The sequence below is a fragment of the Colossoma macropomum genome, unplaced genomic scaffold (assembly GCF_904425465.1).
Source record: "Colossoma macropomum unplaced genomic scaffold, Colossoma_macropomum, whole genome shotgun sequence".
NCBI lineage: Eukaryota > Metazoa > Chordata > Actinopteri > Characiformes > Serrasalmidae > Colossoma > Colossoma macropomum.
Window position 1 is genome coordinate 25,633,653 of NW_023494807.1, and position 17,993 is coordinate 25,651,645.

At 39.1% G+C, this 17,993-nt stretch overlaps 1 protein-coding gene across 1 annotated transcript in view; it reads left to right on the forward strand.

Annotated features, from left to right (window-relative positions):
* The window catches only part of LOC118796783 (ephrin type-B receptor 1), a 388,416-nt gene that overhangs the window by 318,598 nt on the left and 51,825 nt on the right, over positions 1-17,993 (forward strand). Inside the window, exons 11-12 of the mRNA XM_036555886.1 lie at positions 9,410-9,595; positions 13,219-13,466. Of these exons, the coding sequence (XP_036411779.1) occupies positions 9,410-9,595; positions 13,219-13,466 (434 nt within the window). The remainder of the gene's footprint in view (positions 1-9,409; positions 9,596-13,218; positions 13,467-17,993) is intronic.

The following is a 17,993-nucleotide window of genomic DNA, read 5'->3' on the forward strand; positions in this document are numbered from 1 at the left end:
CTAGGTTCAGTCAAGCTAATCATACAGCTTGAACCTATTCATCAAAAAAAAAAATGTAATTCCTTTCATCTAACGTATACCCTCGGGAATAGAGTGACTTGAAATTAATGTGGAAAAGAAAAAGAACATCTGTAAGAAAATGGAAATAAGATTCCTTGTAAAATATTGATTTATAGCTATCACCTGCTGTCCTCAGTGTGAGGCTTGGTAATGCTGCATACCCACAATGCACTTTGGCTCCATAAGGAATGACAATTTAATAGCTGGGAAAATAGACTCTTACTGTACCTGGGAAAGCAGGGCAGAATATCCAATCTAAATGGTATTTATGAAGTGAACTGCACTCAGGAACGAGCCAAAAATGGAATGAATAGCTCTAAATTAATTTTAGTTTATGGAGAAATCTTCAGGCTCTGTGATGACTATGACTGCTGAGGCCATGAGTTATTTCTATGATAATTTTATGGGTAAATGAAACGATGCAGTTTCACTTAGCTGGTAAAGAATCTTAAGCAATATTACAATGATTGCATTAATGCAGAAATATTAAGCCACTTATATCTAGATTCCCTAAAATCTCACCATTATATGAAGGTCCTTACTTAAAGGCTAAAACGTAGCCAGACATGGCCTACTTATAAGCACACTTACGTATGAGTTGTAGCGGTTTTATGGAGTTCTTAAGTAGGAAACCTCGACTGTAGTGTCACCACTTTAACCTACTATTAAGTTCTGTATAGACGTTTATGTAAGATTACGTCAACAACAGGACCATCTTTAAAGAATAAGCAACTTATATAAGTTATATATAAGGCACTTTTTACAGTGTACGTCAAACTTGTTTATCTTATAAAAGTGAGTAAAATATGGTTTTCCACATTATGAGCCCTTTAGTCTAATGAGATTTTATTCTTAGGAATTTCTCACCATTTTTATTGGCCTCTTCATCATGAAATGTACACATAGCGCACTGTAAAAAATGGCTCATCTGTTCAACCTAAAAAAATTACTTCATTTATTACTGAAGGTAAATTAACTATTTTTTAACCTAAATAATACTTTGTATTAAGGATTCTTTCAGAGTATTTTTTTGAGCTGAATAAAACTAGTTCAGTTGCTTGTTACTACATAAAGTATTTTTTTTTAGGTTTTATGAAGTTCTTAAGTCATAAACTAAGTAGACAGTACAGTGTTACCCCTTATCTAAGTTCTTAAGTAGGAAACTAAGTAGAAACTATTGTGAAACATTCTTACTTGTTTTAAGTATTTGTATGCAGTTAAAAAGTGTCTTATTCAATTGGCAGATAATTTTATTTGTTTCAAGAAATAATGCAGATAATTTTGTTTCAAGAAATAATATTTGAAACAAATAAAATTGTCTACCAGTGAAATAAAACACTTCACTTAAACAAAGAAAACAGCCAACAGAATAAAATACTTGACTTAAAACAAATAAAACTGTGTAGAAATAGGCTAAAATAATCTTACGTTAAATAATTAAATACATAATGAACTGATTATTAACTAATTAATAATTATTAACTAACTATTAACTGACCAGATGCTCATGGATAAAATTAGGAGGCTTTACTGGTTAGAATGTGATCCCAACTCGTGGTCAGAAACCGACACAGGTCAAATCCAAAACAAGCCAAAAATACAAAGGGACAAACATAACAAAGACAAGCAAACATGATCAAAAAGGGCAAAAGCAAAAGGCAGAGTCAAAAATCCAAAAACACAGTCTGATACTCGGTTGCTCAAAAGAAAGAAGCAACACCACAAAGATCTAAAAGCCCGGGCTTTGTATACTTACTATCACAAGTCATATGACAAACAAAACAGGAATGTCAGATTAGTATTCAGGTGAAGGGGAACAACACGAGGCTGTGGATGGTGTCGTCAGTCATGTGATCACCAAGGGAGTTCTCTAGAGAGTCAGATCCGGATGGATGCGTGATGGTTTTCAGTTGCTTAGATATCATTTTTACAGTGCAGGTGTATTATTGTTATGTATGTGTTAAGAAGGTTTTATAAAGGTCATAAATAGGGAGTATAGTATTAATACTTTCTTTCTGTATTGGTATATTGTAATGTACTCCAGATTAGTTCACTGTTCCAAAACTTTTTGTGTGTTACTGTAGAGTTGCTGTATTTTTTGCTTCATGTTTATGACATACGGTCAACAAGTAACAGCGTGTGCATTTAAAATGCAGTTCCTCTCCTAGTCTTCCTGATTCTTGAGACCCTTCCATGCAAAAACAGTTTGGCCAGCATTTCAGGATCAGCCGCAAATATGTTTAACATAGAACAAGTTTTCCAGGCGTGGTATCAGTGTTGAAACCTCATTTGCAATTGTCCAAATCATCAGTATGATGAATTTGAAGAGATTTTTGTATGCTGATAATAATAATTGACCATCTGTTGATGATCATGTTTCAGTCAGTATAAGTGTGGAAATGAAGTGTTTGGAAAGACATGAAATGTGTGCAGGCAACTTCCTATTTCTGCAGCTTTTCAACCAGGAGAGGGAAAATGAGCTCTGACAGCTTCATCCATAGTTTCAGGGGGTTCTGCTGAAGTTTCTCCCTGCAGAAGTCAGATCTGTTCTGATGCAATAGGCTCTCTCTCTTTCACTCTCTCTCTCGGGTCTAGCCAGGTCTAGAGCAGGGCAGAAATCAGGAAGCAGGCCGGCAGGTGTGTAAGGCCTGCACAAATCAGCCAGTTATGAAATATTATCATTGGTATCTATATTTCTGTCTCTCAGCTATAAGCAGCGAGTCAAGCGCTTAAGGAGAATTACACCAGAGGAAAGCTCGGAATAAACTGTTTGCTGTTTTAATTATTGATGGACGTGAGTCCCAGTTCTGTAATAAAAGCAACAAATTTGAGCGTGCTCTGAATCTGTAGTGCAGTAGAATGACCTACATGTTGTATCTGCAGGACAAACTTGACCTAGTCGCATCTGGAATCTAGGGAGAAACGTTCAACAGCAGTCATATTGCTTTGGTCATTGATGTTTGGAAACTTTTGAACTTGCACTTTTTCTTGTTTAATTGTAGTCTGGAATCTCCAGCTACATATATATATATATATATATATATATACAAGATAAAGTAACTGCCTTTTTCAAATTATGTGAATAAATGAAAAACTGGAGATATAAATTGGAGATACAAGGTCTTCTCCCAACAGCAACAATATATTACCTTTATTATATATTTATTATTACGTGTGTGTGTGTGTATATGTATATATATATATATATATATATATATATATATATATATAAAAGAGACTAGTAGATTGATTTAACCACTTTTTTTGTTTGTTTTTTGTTTCCCAGTATTTTAAATCTAGCAAATAAATGGTAATTCTGCATTGCATTTTCTAGAAATCAGTTATATTTACATTTGTTCTATGCAGATTTCGATTAGATTCACAAGTTTACAGTGTAACACAGCCAAATGGACATTTGTCTTATCTTGTTGGCCGTCTTTTCATGTCGTTTGTTCAGTGTGTTATATGTAATGCAGTTGTTTTAGAAAGTTTGGACACCTCTGCTCAAATTACAGCATACAAAGTTGTAACCAAAGTGCAGCCAATGAGATAAGCAGCAGTACGTAAGTCTCAAAGTTGTACTGTAGTTTCAGTCTCACAGAGCAAAATGCTAATCAGTGGTTCCTTACGGAGAGCAAAGCGCTTATCATCTGTAGGCAGCCTTAGAAACAAAAGCACAGAATTTTACCTTTCACATTCCTGCCACTGGGGTGGAACCTCTAAGGTACAATTGTTGTACCCCCAGCCTTAGGGATTTGGATCTTGCCAGCTATAAAAGGTGCACAGCAGTACTTTTGGAAGCATACAGTGAGCAGATAAAGGTACATTAATGTAAATTGTACCTTAGGGAGGAAAGATAGACTCTTAGTGTATTTCCTAGTGTTTCTGACAGTGTAACCATCCTGAAAGTGCTGAGCTCTCGCATAATTTTGCTCAGTTTCAGTTTCGGACCTCCTGTGAATTTTCCTTGTAGGGGGTTTATTCAGGCTTGTCTTTCAAGCCAGACTTCTGACTATTGCCAGATTGTCTGGTGGGCTTTGTGGCTCAATGTTGATAGCCAATCAGAGTGTAACTGCAGAGATTCTAGTGAGCTGGGCTTGTCTCGGCATGCAATCAGACCTGTATCGGAGCTTCAGTGGGTGCTGTAAGTGTCGTGTGTTGTTGTCAGGTCATCTAGGAGCAAGCCAGCTTGCTAACTTTTGAGCTAGGGAAAATGAATGGAGTCTGGCAGAAGGTAGCAGTAGTGAAGCATCTGAATACATTGAGGTAAAAATCTTAAAGATGTACTGTTGATACATTACTTATTTTAAGTAGATGCATTATTGATATGCTACATTAAGTAGGCTTAATGTGTTACTTCCGTTAAGCATAACCTAACCTCACCTTACCCAAAACCTAACACTCACACTGGCCCTAATCCTAATCCTAACTTTAACCTCAATCCCAAAACCTAATCCTAACCTTCACTCTGGCCCCAATCCTAATCCTAACCTCAACTTCAACCCAAAACCTAATCCTTACCCTGGCCCTAATCCTAACACTTACCTTAACCCAAAACCTAATCCTAACCTTCACCCTGGGCCTAATCCTAACACTAACCTTAACCCAAAACCTAATCCTAACTCTTACCCTGGCCCTAACCCTAACCCTAACCCTAACCTTAACTCCAACCCAAAACCTAATCCTAACTCTCACCCTGGGCCTAATCCTAACACTAACCTTAACCCAAAACCTAATCCTAACCCTTACCCTGGCCCTAATCCTAACCCTAACCTTAACCTCAACCCAAAACCTAATCCTAACTCTCACCCTGGGCCTATCCTATTCCCTACCTTAAACCAAAACCTAATTCTAATACTCACTCTGTCCCTAATCCTAACCTTAACCTCAACCCCAAACCTAATCCTAACCCTCACCCTGGCCCTAATCCTAACACTAACCTTAACCCAAAACCTAATCCTAATCCCTCACTTTGTCCCTAATCCTAACCCTAACTCTAACCAAAAACCTAATCCTAACCTTCACTTTGGCCCTAATCCTAACCCAACTCTAACCCAAAACCTAATCCTAACCTTAACCTTAATCAAAACCTAATCCAGTTAAAGTCAGAATGGTGTCAGTGTGTCTGTAACAGCTTGTTGAGGACGTTGAGATGGTCTATATTAAACCTGTTAGATGTTCAGAAAAACTACTGAATTCAGCAGATTGTAAATTGTATTTACTCAGTTAAAAAAGTCTCTTGATAATCTACTGAAAGTATTCACTGCTGCTACATCAATGATATGACGTTGAAATGTTACTGAGAATGTGTGGCTAAAAGCCCGGAGTGTTAATTTCATCTGAAAAGGACAATCAAAATAAAGAGTCACCCAGACTTGTATTGATATCACTGTGTTTACATTTAAAATTGTACGTGTTTGGATACTGTAGACCAGAGATGTCAAACTCACCCCACTAAAAGGGCCATATCAAAAAAATCTCAACAAATCTGTGGGCCAGAGAAAAAAAAAGTTTTTATTTCAATTTTAATTAATATTTTGCGATACGCCAAACTGACCATTGTTTATTCAAAATACACAAAAACCTCAGCAGTAAAATACAGACACTTGGAGTAGACCTTGAAATATTACATGAAAACTTGAAATATTTAAATGTCCCCAGGAGCTCAGTCTTTTAAACCTACCTATTTACTTGAACTAGACACCTGACGTTGTTTCTTTGCTGCAAACTTATTAACACTTGGGCTCAGTTTCTGAGCTGCTGAGCTAATGTTAGGTGTTTATATTGGCTGAACTGCAATTAGTGTGTTTGGTGATATGACAGGTGTGTAACTGTATAGAATTGTGTAAAGCTGACATATAACTGCTGTCCCTTAGATTGTTGTTGGGGTAGGAGAGTCGGAGCACACATTACATGGCAGTGCATGCTGGGGACTGTAGTGTAGTGCACTGTGAAATGAGCTAATGTTAATAGAAAATTAAAATCCGGATAGGATTGTGTCGCGGGCCTGATCTGGCCCATGGGCCTTGTGTTTGACACATGGGCTACAGACTTTGTGTTTTCTGTAGCGCGCACCCCCCAGGCTGATAAGGAAAGCTCCGCCCCTGAGATTCTGCCGGTGTGGCCAGAGCGTCTGAAGCTGATACTATATCCAGACCAATCAGAGACCTCTGATTAGCAGCGAAGGCAGTTCAGTCAGTAATTACAATGCCTGACCGAGTCACTTACAGAGACTTTTGTTCGGTGCCCACTGACATCGTCCACTTGGTCCAAATGATCCGAAAGAATGAAAGAGAATGAAACAATAGCAAAACTTTCAGGACGGCTGTACGAAGTCTGTCTCATCAGTTCTGTCATTCCTGTATCTCACGCTCTGTACACTTTGATCCCCGAGACAAGTGAGCCTCGACATGATGTTCTCCCTCTTGGCTGTACTGTAGATGACATACTAGCCGAGAAGATTTCAGCATCATTGCATCATCTTACTGGCTGATTTACAACTGTTTCATGTCGGATCCTGTTGGTGTTTGACATCAGTTTTCTTTAAATGCTCTGGAACACGTTTTTCAGTGTGTGTTTGTCGTGTTCTGCTCGTGGGTTCTGCTCGCTCTCTCTCCCTCTTTTTCTCTCTCTCACTCTTCCTCTTTCTATCTCTCACTCTTTCTTTCCCTTTCTCTCCTTCTATATTCCTCTCTCGCTCCTTTCTCCCTATCTTGCACTTTCTTTCACTCTCTTTTTCTCTTTCTCAGCTTTTTTCTGTTTCTCACTCTTTTCTTTCTCTCTCTCTCATTGCTGCTGTCTTTCTCTCTTCTCTCATTCTTTATTTTCTGTCTCTGTCTTTTTTTCTTTCTTTATTTCCCTTTTTCCTCTCTGTTTCTCTCTCCCTCTTTCTTCCTTTCGCACTTTCTGTTTTGCTCTCTCTGTTACTCTCTTTAATCTTTCTTCCTCTCTTTTTTCTCCTTCCCTTTTGTCTCTTTTTCCACCACTTTCTCTTTCTATCTCTCTCTTTTTGACTCTATCCCTCTTTCTGTCTTCTTTCCCTCCCTTGCTCTCTCTCTCTCTCTGTCCTTTCCATCTCTTGTCATTCTCTTTCACTCACTGTCTCTCCTTTCTCACTCTTCTTTCTCTTCTCTTTCTCTATCCGTTTCTCTCGCTTTCTCTCTATATGTCTTTCTTTCCCTCTATCTCTGTTTATGTATTCCCTCTCTTGCTCTTTCTCTCTCTGTTTCCCCTCTTTTTTCTGTCCCACTATTTATTCTCTCTATGTTTCTCTATCTGTTTGTTTCTCCTCTCTTTCTCTCTCTCTCACTCTTTTCCCTCTTTCTATTTCTATCTGTCTCTCCTCTCGGTGTCCTTTCTATCTCTCATCTTTCTCTTTCACTCACTCTCCCTTTTATCTCTTCTCTTTCTCTATCCCTCTTCCTCTCTGTCTCTCTGTCTCTCTCTCTCTCTGTCTGTCATGGACACAGACACACAGACACACACACACACACACACACACACACACACACATGCTAATGTTCACATACTCAGCTGCAGCCATTTCAGGCGTAAAGTGCAGTTTGGTAGCGTGTCGGGTTTATCTGTTTACCAGCTCCTGTGGGGCAGAGCTGCACAGCAAAATTGGATTCAGCGCTATCAAAAAAGCAGAGAGAGAGAGAGAGAGAGAGAGAGAAGGAAAGAGAATGTGTGAGCGAGAGTAAGGGATAAAAATGTAAGCAAGAGAGAGAGAAAGAGGGAGATTGCGAGAGAGAGAGACAGAGGCAGAAAGAGAGAGATGTAGAGTGAGTCTGCAGTTGGGTAAGAGCACAGTCTACCCTGACTGCTGCTGTCTGGTGCTTCCACTGGTTTTAATGATGGTCCACTGGATTGTCATGTATTGTCTATGAACTGTGTGAAGAGCGGTGTGAGAGAGAGAGCATCCATCAGAGTGCAGCGAGGGAGAAAGGCTGCCTCTTCCCTACGGCCTGGCAGGCAGTGAATCTGTCTGGCTATTGGGGCTGAATGACATTGAGAGAGTCTTTTTTCTTGCGATAAATATTACAATATTTGAGAAATGATAAAGGAGTCAAACATTTACCCAGATAAACTTTTCCCCAATGGAGCTTATTATCACTCGATTAAAGCAGTGGAATGAAACGGGATGTGTTTAGAGGGGAATTAGGGCAGGAGTTCAGTATTTTGGTAAGAGCTGCACAAACATGAACCAAATACCATATAATAGTTATAGTGCTACCCATTGCAATTGCAAAATACCGATATACTGAAAGCACTTTAGAGAACCGTTAATGTGATAAGACTGGTCTGCATTTTTTTAATCAAAATTATACAGGTGTGTGCAAACGTTTTGCCACCCCTGGTCAAATTACATGTTATAATTATACATAAAATGTGACCTGTACAAAAGTTACAACACATTTTATATTTAATTTATTTATTTTACCAACATGTTAAATTATACTAAATATATGTTAAACCCAGCAAAGAAATTATACTAAAATTTGCTGACAAATACCATATTTAGGTGTGTTTGCAGCATACAGCTTGGGTTAAATGTAATTTCACCAATGGAATACAACTTCTTTGCTTGGAATACAACTTCTTTGCTTCTTTTCTGTAACAAAAGTAAACTTAATTTTTTATCCACACCGTCAATAATGTAATAAGGAACAGTCTCAAAATCCTCTGAGATAGACTGATATTTAGTCTGTGGCCTGATTTTCCAAAATATTAGCTATAATAAGGTGTCAGGTGTAAGGTGGTTATAATGATATTTGCTGTCCAGTATTTCAGAAAACAACAACAATTAAATCAGCACTTCCCAGTCCCAGTCCTAGAGACCCTGTGCTCAAACATACCTGTTGTAGCTCATAAAGAGCCTGAAGAGTACTTCTAGAGTTGAATCACGAGTGTTGGAGCTACAGCTGTTCAGTTTTACCTGTTGACTAGTTGACTGCTTATTAAAAAAGTAGTATTGTGTAGCAAAATATTTTGGCATTTATTCCTCAATGTTGCGAAAAATCTGAAATATGTTAGGCTTTGTGTTTAGCAGGAAAGTGATATCTGGAACCTCCTCCTGCATGCTGACTACTGCTTCTTGCTCACTCTGGAAAGTCTTATCAGTTAGCTGGTTAGTCTGATTAGTTGTAGGAGCAGGGGAAATACTAAATTATTCAGGACTAAGGTTGAGCACTGGATTAGTTTATGAAACATGGGAACAAGTTAGCAGTCCATTGGGCCTTAAGGTCAGGGAATGGCGAACCACCAGCTGATTAGAAAGTGGCTCATTGAAGGACACTCTAGGTGGGTTGAATGTCTCAGTGATGTGTGGACTTTTGAATTGTTCTAGAGCTGTCTTTGAGACCTGATCTGTCTAACTGCCACTCCTCCATGGGCTGCCCGACCCTGCCAGGCTCTCCAGGGATGAAGATCTACATCGACCCCTTCACCTATGAGGACCCCAATGAGGCCGTCCGAGAATTCGCCAAGGAGATTGACGTCTCTACCGTCAAAATCGAGGAGGTCATCGGAGCGGGTGAGTTGGCATGTGTGTATGTGAGGGTAAGGATGGTGGTATGTACACTCGGATTTACACGGATTTGCAGTTGTAGGTCCTTCTATTATGCAGAGGGTTTAGAATTTTAGGTTCTTTACACTCCCTCATCTCATTTATAGAATGGTTCTTTAAAGACTCATCTATTCATTGCTTCAAGGAGCGTTTTATTTTTTAACAGTGCGTGCAGGACTGGTGTGGGGGCAGAGTGGAAGCTGCATAAGTAGTACTGTTCTTAAGCCTTATTCTAGCTGGTCAGTGTTGTTATTGTTATTAAGTTTTGCGTTTGTCCTGTGATGTAAACTGGATAATGCGGTATTAATTTGGGGAAATTGTACTTTATATTGTACAATTTAGCCAGTCAAATCCCCTTCATATTATGTTACAAGGAGCCCACCCCCACCCAAGTTAAAATGAAACCAGTTTAAATAGTACTTTAGTTTATCCCAGTCAGAGAAATTTATGTGACTTATATACTTACTTTCTAAGATTTACGTGCATGTGTGTGTTTGCGTTCACATGCAAAGGCACATGAATTTGAATGCATGTACTACTGTCACACGTGAGTAAACTGGAGCATAACAGCATTTCAGTGTGCATCAGTGTGCATCAGTGTGCGTGTGTACACACATGCAGACATGTGCATATGTACCCCTTGCGTGTCTTGTGCGCCTACATGCACAACCATATAGGCCATCTGTCCCCTCATGTAAAGAGTCACCTAAATAACCATGACACAGAATCTCTGCTCAGAGGTCAGAGATGCCCTCATCAACCACCTAGCCCTTGTGACTCAAGCGCTTTTGTCCTGCTGTCCAGTCAGCCTGGGGAGAATGTTAGCAAAGATGTCACTGAAATAAAGCAGGGCCTCTAGGCACTGTTTGACATGTGCTTGTCCTGAAAGTGAATGGAAATAGGGATAATCGTAGAGTTTGCAGACAGAGCTTGGGTGTTTGTGGCCCAGAGGTGGACTGGGTACAAAAATGTTTGTCCGAAATCAAATAAATATATCACCCAATTTATCAGTCTTTATTTATTGTAAAGAAATCATAATTGGTCAATCTGGTTATACTGTGGTCTGCATGGAATGCGCTAATTCACTTTCAGTAACAGTAGCATTGCAGGTAGCTGTGAAGGGAAGTTATCTTATTCTAGCAAACTGTTGTTAGCTACTCTGCACAGCTAGCTAACATTAGCTCATCCTAGATACCTCCTTTTGTTACAACATTTAGCTGGCTAACTAACTTGCTAGGTATGTTCATTTCTTTACAGCAGTTAGCCAAACTAGCTAATGTTAGCTCTTGCTAAGTGGATATCAGTTTGTTAAAACACCTATCTAGGTAGCTAACTTGCCAGGTAGGTACAGTTTCCCTACAGTAGCTATCCAGGCTAACTAATGTTAGCTCATCTTAGGTGGATATCAGTTTAATAAAATACATATCTAGGTAGCTAACTTGCTAGGTAGATACATTTTCTCTGCAGTAGCTAACAAAGTTAGCTAATGTCAGCTTATTTTAAGTAGATATCAGTTGGGTAAACACCTAGCTATGTAGCTAACTTGCAAGGTAATTCATTTTCTCTACAGTAGTTAGCCAAGCTAGCTAATGTTAGCTCTTGCTAAGTGGACATCAGTTTGTTAAACACCTATCTAGGTAGCTAACTTGCTAGATAGGTACGTTTTCCCTACAGTAGCTAACAAAAATAGCTAATGTTGGCTCATCTTAAGTGGATATTAGTGTGCTAAAACACCTTGCTATGTAGCTAACTTGCTAGGTAGGTTTGTTTCCTCTACAGTAGATATCTAAGCTAGTTAGCTCTTCCAAAGTGGATCCTTCAATGTGTTAAAACACCCAACTTGCTTACTTGGAAGCAAAGTATGTTTCCTCTAGAGTAGCTAACCAAATGGCCGGCTTGAAGCCAAAATAACCAAAACATTGCAAAACTGCCTAAGCCACGTGTTCTGTAGCAAACCCAGTGACCTGGTTTGAGCCACAATATCAAAAACATTGACAGACTGTCTTGCCCACATAGACTAAAAATGGAAAGGCCTACAGGAAATATTCTCAAACTTCCCGGAGGACAATCCGCACCAGTACACTTGCACTGAACAGCGGTCTCTGGTTTCAAACGTATGCCCTAAATTAGTTTTGTCATGAAAATCCCATTGTAATCATCTGCCCCCAGCATTGTGGCATGATAAATTTAATACCAGACTGGAACTGTTTGTTCTAGATTGTTTGGTTCCACCAGCGGAAATATGGCTTTAGTCACTCTATGCTAACTCCCTGTGGAGGAAACTCGAACTCAGTCCTGCACTTCATAGGGAAGCAACACACTCCAGTACAGGCTTTCGCTCTCAAAGCGGCAAATAGATTTAAAGTGCAAAAGGACTCTGAATTGCTCCACTTTGCTCTTTTCTTTCTTGTTTGTTACTTTTTGAAATCATAAACATGTTGTAATTGATGAAGGTCCCGGCCACTTTAAGAGGGTTAAGTGCCTGTTTTAATAGTTTTTTATCCATGCGGAACGGCAGGGTGTAGGTCACGCACTAAAAGGATTGTGGATCGGTTGCTTATTTTGCAGTCCTGAAAGGGCACATGTTACTGAGCACAGCAGCAGAAAAGCACAGATTTACATGGAGTGCTGTTCTGACCGAGCTGCACGGCTGAACTGCGTAGCCCGAAAAGTCACGTGGTGTGTTTTTCTGTATGTGTGAGGAAGGTCAGCTTGATGCATTGTCATTTTGCACGCTTAACTGTTCACTGATACTGTTTTTAAATTTTAAGAGCTTCTAATAGTAACGTGCATGAAATAGATAATGTCAGTTTTAATCATTTTTTAACGATTTTAATGAGTTTTCTTTGTTATAGTTTCAATCTGAAACAGCTAAAACTAACAGACCAGCTTCTAATATAATAACAAAAGTAGGTTTTGGGTAATAACTAGATGCATTATAGTTGTATACAAAAGTTCGGGCGCCCTGGTCAAATTTCACGTTTTGTTGACATGAAAATAAGTTAACACGTCCTCTGCAAAGACACACTTCTATACATTTTGATACACGGTTACTGTTTATTTGCTGAATTTTACATTTTGAAAACATAAAATAACATAACATTTGGCCTGTGCAAAAGTTATGGCACCTTTTAGATTTTGTGTTTTTTTTCCCCAATACATTAAACTCAGCAAATAATTAGAAATTGTGCACTTAAATATTCAGAAAGTGTCATAGTTAGGTTTGTTCTCTGTAGAGGATATGTTAACTTATTTTCAAAATCAAAAACCAGGGTGCTCAGACTTTTGCAAATGAGTGTATGTACTTTGATTTTGGCTATTGAACTCAGAGCTAGTTCTGTTTCAGCTTTTCGTTGCTGAAACCTAAAAACTTCTACATGCCATGAATAATATGTCATTATATCTGTTAGGGCTGCACAATATGGACAAAATAATAGTATTATTGTATTATATTGCTATATGAAACATACACTGATGAATCAATAATGTGACATGGTCAGAGACTGGTGTGCATTATTTTGACCAAAACATTTGACTTTTGTTGGATTACATGAACACCTAGATTTGTATGTGCTCGCTCTTCCCCTCAGGTGAATTCGGGGAGGTGTATAAGGGCCGTCTGAAGCTGCCAGGTAAGCGAGAGATCTACGTGGCCATCAAGACTCTCAAGGCGGGCTACTCGGAGAAGCAGAGACGGGACTTCCTGTCCGAGGCGTCAATTATGGGCCAGTTCGACCACCCCAACATCATCCGCCTGGAGGGCGTGGTCACCAAAAGCCGGCCAGTCATGATCGTCACAGAGTTCATGGAGAACGGAGCGCTGGACTCTTTTCTCAGGGTAAGTCAGTGGATATTACAAAAACATCTCCTAGAAAAAATGCATTTACAACATTTTCTAATATAAGGTGATTCTTATAGTTAGATCTAGATCAGGTTACCCCATTTAGGAAACTGGAGTTAAAGAGAATGGTTGGAATATAAACATCATATAACTTTAAAGAACCTTCTTTTTAAGGGTTTATCCGGAAAGGAAATTGTCATATTTAATAGTGAATTGCAATCAGAAAATGGCTAATTAATATTACTATTATAATTGTTCCTGTTGCTCTGGTTAGGCCTGTTATTATCATTGTGTGCTTCCACATGATGGAGAATTTGTTGTACAGAACAGTGCAAAAGTCACCTTTTATTTATTTAATATCCAGTCGAAATAACTATTCATTCTATTCACTCTGTTTGTCCTTGTGCCGCCTGTCGTGACTCTAAAAATGTCTTCTTCCATGATGGAGGATAACAAGCACAGCTGGTGCACAGAGTAGTGGTCTGTGAAGTCATGATACTATGGAGCCCAATAAACACTGACACTTCATGGATATAGAGATTTTTCTCACCATAGTATCTGGTGCTCACCTGATAGCATCAGGTGCTTACCACATAGTATTGGGTACTCACCTGATAGTATCTGGTGCACACCAGATTTTTACCTAAAAATATGTGTATATACACCACGTTCCTTTCACCAAATAAAAATAAATACACCATGTCCTTCTGTAAAAAGTGGAGTTTAAAATATACACAGAAAATGTGTACACTAAACTGCTTTTCCTTGGACTTTTTCTGGACACTCTTTTTGGCCCCCATGTATGTGTTTGGATGCACAAAAACTTACTAAACTGCTATAATTGCAACATTGTCTAATATAATTTTAATCTTGCATTAGTTTGCTCATTGGTGAAATGATACCCAGTTTGATTGGAATATGAATGTTGTACACCAAATTGCTTTTACTTGGACATTTACTTGACTCACTTTGTGGTGAGATGGTGTGCATCCATATACATGAGGAATGCACAGTGGAAACTTCAGTCTTTTAAGCTAAATTTACTGCTTTTATGATTAGTCCTCTGATGCACTTTCACAGAGAGTGTTAATGAAATGAGGAGAGTAATGCCATGTCATCACCACCTCAGCTCTCAACCTTGCCTCAGTTATATGATTCACTGTTTTGCCACTGCCAAGTATCTGGCCTGTGATAGACTTCTGAGGTTTATATAGCAGTGGGCGCTAGTACTGCTGTACAGTGTCATCTGTTAATTGTTATCACATTATTGGCCTTTGCAACACTGATATGATAGTGATTATGCAGAAGGTTGAGGTATGCAAATGAGACATTTAACAAATCCTTTTTTTGTGTGTGTACTGTGAGCATCCTGACCAGTGACAGTTCCAAATAAGTGTTTCTGTAGGTGTTTTGATGGATCAAGACAATCATGTGATCCAACCAACACTGATCATTTTTAATGAGAAATAATAATCATTGCAGGCTGGTTTTAAACCACATCACAGTGTAAACCCAAATTGGCGTCCTGTAACTTGGTGAGATATATATCTTATAGTGATCTGTGTCCTCTGAATCAATATTCAGCACAGGCTCAGTTTTTCTGCTTATGCCAGTTATTATACAGACATATTTAATATAATAAGTGAACAAAAAATAAAAATTTCTGATTTTTTGTCACAGAGAAAAAAGGGCTGCATTCATGACATGGATCTTTAAAAACATGTCATGAGCATGTTGGCCATGATGTGTTCTGTTGATGTATTGCTAAGCATACACTCTTAACAAACATGGTTCTTCGAGGGTTCTTTAGTAAAGAAAATGGTTCTATACAGAGTCCTGAACACTGAAAAAAACATTTGCATGATTAAAGGGTTCTTCAGATTGTTGGAGAATGTGCTATACATGGTTCTACATAGAACCTTTTTGAAAAGGGTTCTATATAGCACCTAAGGGGTTCTTCTATTGTTATGATGTCAAGCTTGTTACAGTAGTACAACTCTTTTTGGTACTATATAGAACCCTTTTCAAAAAGGTTCTATACAGAACCATCTGTAGCACATTCTCCATCAATCTGAAGAACCATTTCATGATGCAAAGAACCATTTACGCATGCAAAAGGTTTTTTGGGTGTTCATGGTTCTAAATAGGACCATTTTCTTTACTAAAGAACCCTTTTTGGTGCTATCTAGAACCTATTTTTAAAAAGCTTATGTATAGAACCATCTATAGCACATTCTCCATCAATCATGATGTAGAGAACCATTTATGCATGCAAAGGGTTCTTTGAGTGTTCATGGTTCTAAATAGAACCATTTTCTTTACTAAAGAACCGTTTCTGGTGCTATATAGAACCCTTTCCAAAAAGGCTCTATATAGAACCACCTATAGCACGTTCTTCGTCAATCAGGATGCAGAGAACGATTTACACATGCAAAGTGTTCTTTGAGGTCTCCTGATTCTAAATAGACCCATTTTCTTTACTAAAGAACCCTAGAAGAACCATCATTGTATAGTGTGTATCACTGTCGTGATGTGCAGCAGTATAACTGTAATATGGTATTTTGTCTATATTACGCAGCTATACTGGGCACTAGCTCTTGCGTGGGGTGGAACGGGGGGCTACACTGCTTAATCAATGTTCAGCCCATTTTTTCCTCCAATCTCATGGATTGGTTTTCCCTCCACTTTGATCTGGCGCCGCTCTTTGAAGTCGGCTTTGCAAGCCGCCGCGTCGGACTACCGTCGCCATCGATCTCGCGCTGCCCCCGTGTTTGTTAGCATGTGCATTGCGGTTCAAAGCTTTCTACTCCCACGAGCTTCGCGCCGCGGATGCTGAGGTGGAGGGAAGTTTAGTTTAGCTTCGCTTTTTTATGTACAAGAATGAGATCACCTGCTGCTTTAATTTACCTGTTTATTTATTTTTTCTTTTTTTCACTAAAAGACATTTCAAACATGGCTGTAAGTGGCAGGGCTTTAGATAAGAAGCGTGCTCTGAAATCAAATGAAATGTGAAAGGAATTGACAGATTAAAATCAATGCGTGAAAGAGGCAGGCCCTGCTCTGATTGCTTCTTGGCTGCGGCAGAAGGCTGTTTGTGCAGTTGGGCTCCGAGCACATTGTGTCTGAGTGTCTCTTTATTTAACATCAAATCACAGCATGCGCAGAGCATTAATCACAGGAAGTGGGCTGAGAGCTCTCAGAAGTCGCAAACTCGAAACCCAGCGACTGGCCTGTGCACCTTTTTCCAGAGTTTTCGTTTTATCTGTACTGAACATTGTGAACTGGATGCCTAATGGTCAGAACATTTATGCAGTTTGCTTAAAGCCCCTGTCTTCTCATTTTTACCATTTTCTTCTAATTATTGCTTTTGGGATGTTTTTATTATGAACTGGCAGAGAAAGAATGATGCTGATTTTGAGAGGTTTTCGTCATTTCGATTTGAGTTGGCCAAGACTAAATTCGGCACAGGTGACGTCAGATCTGCCAAAGTACCAGTCAGATTTAGCCATGTACACCTATCAGGCATAACATTATGACCACCTCCTTGTTTCTACGCTCATTGTCCATTTTATCAGCTCCACTTACTATATAGGTGCACTTTGTAGTTCTACAATTACAGACTGTAGTCCATCTGTTTCTCTGCATACTTTGTTAGCCCCCTTTTACCCTGTTCCTTAGTGGCCAGGGTGGTGGATCATTTTCAGCACTGCAGTAACACTGACGTGGTGGTGGTGTGTTAGTGTGTGTTGTGCTGGTCTGAGTGGATCAGACACAACAGTGCTGCTGGAGTTTTTAAACACTTGTCAGTCCACTTGTAGATGTAAAGTCAGAGACGATAGCTCATCTGCTGTTTGTGTTGCAGTTTGTGTTGGTCATCCTCTAGTCCTTCATCAGTGGTCACAGGATGCTGCCCACAGGACGCTATTGGCTGGATATTTTTGGTTGGTGGACTATTCTCAGTCCAGCAGTGACACTGAGTTGTTTAAAAACTCCAGCAGCACTGCTGTGTCTGATCCACTCATATCAGCACAACACACACTAACACACCACCACCACATCAGTGCTGAGAATGATCCATGTCTGCTCTGTGGAGGTCCTGTGGGCGTCCTGACTATTGAAGAACAGGATAAAAGGGGGCTAACAAAGTATGCAGAGAAACAGATGGATTTAATTGTAGTAATTGTAGAGCTACAAAGTGCTGCTATGTTGTAAGAGGAGCTGAAAAATGGATAAAGAGTGTAGAAAGATGTGGTTTTGATGTTATGCCTGATTGGTGTATATGCAACAGTGTAGATTTTCCAACTCACCCTAAATGCAGTCACTCAGCCAAAACATGTTTGGTGTATAAAGTTTGTTTTTAGTTTTGCACTGGAGCGACAAGCTAACAAGTAATGGAAGCTTATACTGCACCAATTAGCATTGTGTAAACTGTACGCTTAAATCATCATGTATTTACCTCGAACCATGTTGAGCTTGAGTTAACGAGCTTACGTTGAGCTGAGTTAAGTAATCTTAAATAGATTA